Here is a 1067-nt window from a genome sequence, read left to right on the forward strand (position 1 = left end):
CTGAACCCCAGCTGAATCTCCCATAGTTCTCTTGTTTTTCGTGCGACTTTGTCACGTTCATATCCAATCATTTTCTTCAGTTTTCAATTTCATTCCCCTAGTTATTCGTTTTTGTAGGTCGAATGCGTTTCCAACCTCTGGTCTGAGCAGGATCCTGAGGACGAGTTTTCACCTTCAAGTTCTGAAACTACACTTCCTAGCCACAGTTCCGGTTCCCACGGTTTATCTGTGCAATCGGGCTCAACTACTTACGGGACGACTCCCGCGTCCAGATGGCAATCAGCCGAGATTTCGAAGTCACCGTCGGCCGCTTCTTTGTCGATGGAAGCTAGTCCCTCTATGTCCGTGTTCACAACTCCTCAGCAGCAACGACCAACGAAGCAACCGTCGCTGGTTACCAGTTCAGTCGTTTCTTCTTCCGGCACCGGCGTGTCATACATACATTCGGGTCCTAGATCGTCTTTGGCTGGATTTCAGAGCGTTAAGAATTTCCCGGTAGTTACTCGAAGCGTCAGCATCATTCAAACATCCAATGTTTCTCGCTCCGTCGTTCCAATGAGTGTGGTGCTCAGTCCGACGTCACCAGCTCTGCTGAACACCCAATCGGCCATACGTGGAGCCCGAACCGTGCAGTCTCCTCAAACAACAGCCAGCTTGCGTTTTACAGGGCCATCATCAGGTCAGCGAATTGTTATCCAACCACCTAGCGGGAACGCTAGGTCACTTCTGGTTCAATCTTCTGAAAATGTGCTCAGGTGCGTACATCTGATCCTAGAATCATTTCTCCTTATTCCCTTTGGGACAGTTTCAGGCACCCATTCCTACTCTGCATAGATTCTGCGATTAACAATGTGGTGTCGTACTTAACTATGTTTCGTAGCTGCTTTCGGTATAGGCTGTTGACACGGTGGTCCAGAAATGTCGTTACTTATGAAGAATCAAGTCGGTAAACGACTAGTTAAAAAAGCGCCGTTTCGAGGTCACTTGTCTGGAATGAACACCTGAGGGATGGCATGACTGTCCACAGTAATCCTCCTGCATCATGGTTAAATCGGAGGTGGTCATGT

At 48.5% G+C, this 1067-nt stretch overlaps 1 protein-coding gene across 1 annotated transcript; it reads left to right on the forward strand.

Moving 5' to 3' along the window:
- Positions 1-117: 117 nt before the first annotated feature.
- Positions 118-753, forward strand: T265_16045 (hypothetical protein; the record flags this gene model as incomplete). The annotated part of the gene is made up of 1 exon (XM_009179536.1): positions 118-753. A coding segment is annotated over one exon (636 nt), but the record flags the coding sequence as incomplete, so codon positions are not given.
- Between the last annotated feature and the right edge of the window lie 314 nt (positions 754-1067).

Source organism: Opisthorchis viverrini (genome assembly GCF_000715545.1).
Source record: "Opisthorchis viverrini unplaced genomic scaffold opera_v5_3674, whole genome shotgun sequence".
NCBI classification, from domain to species: Eukaryota; Metazoa; Platyhelminthes; class Trematoda; order Opisthorchiida; family Opisthorchiidae; genus Opisthorchis; species Opisthorchis viverrini.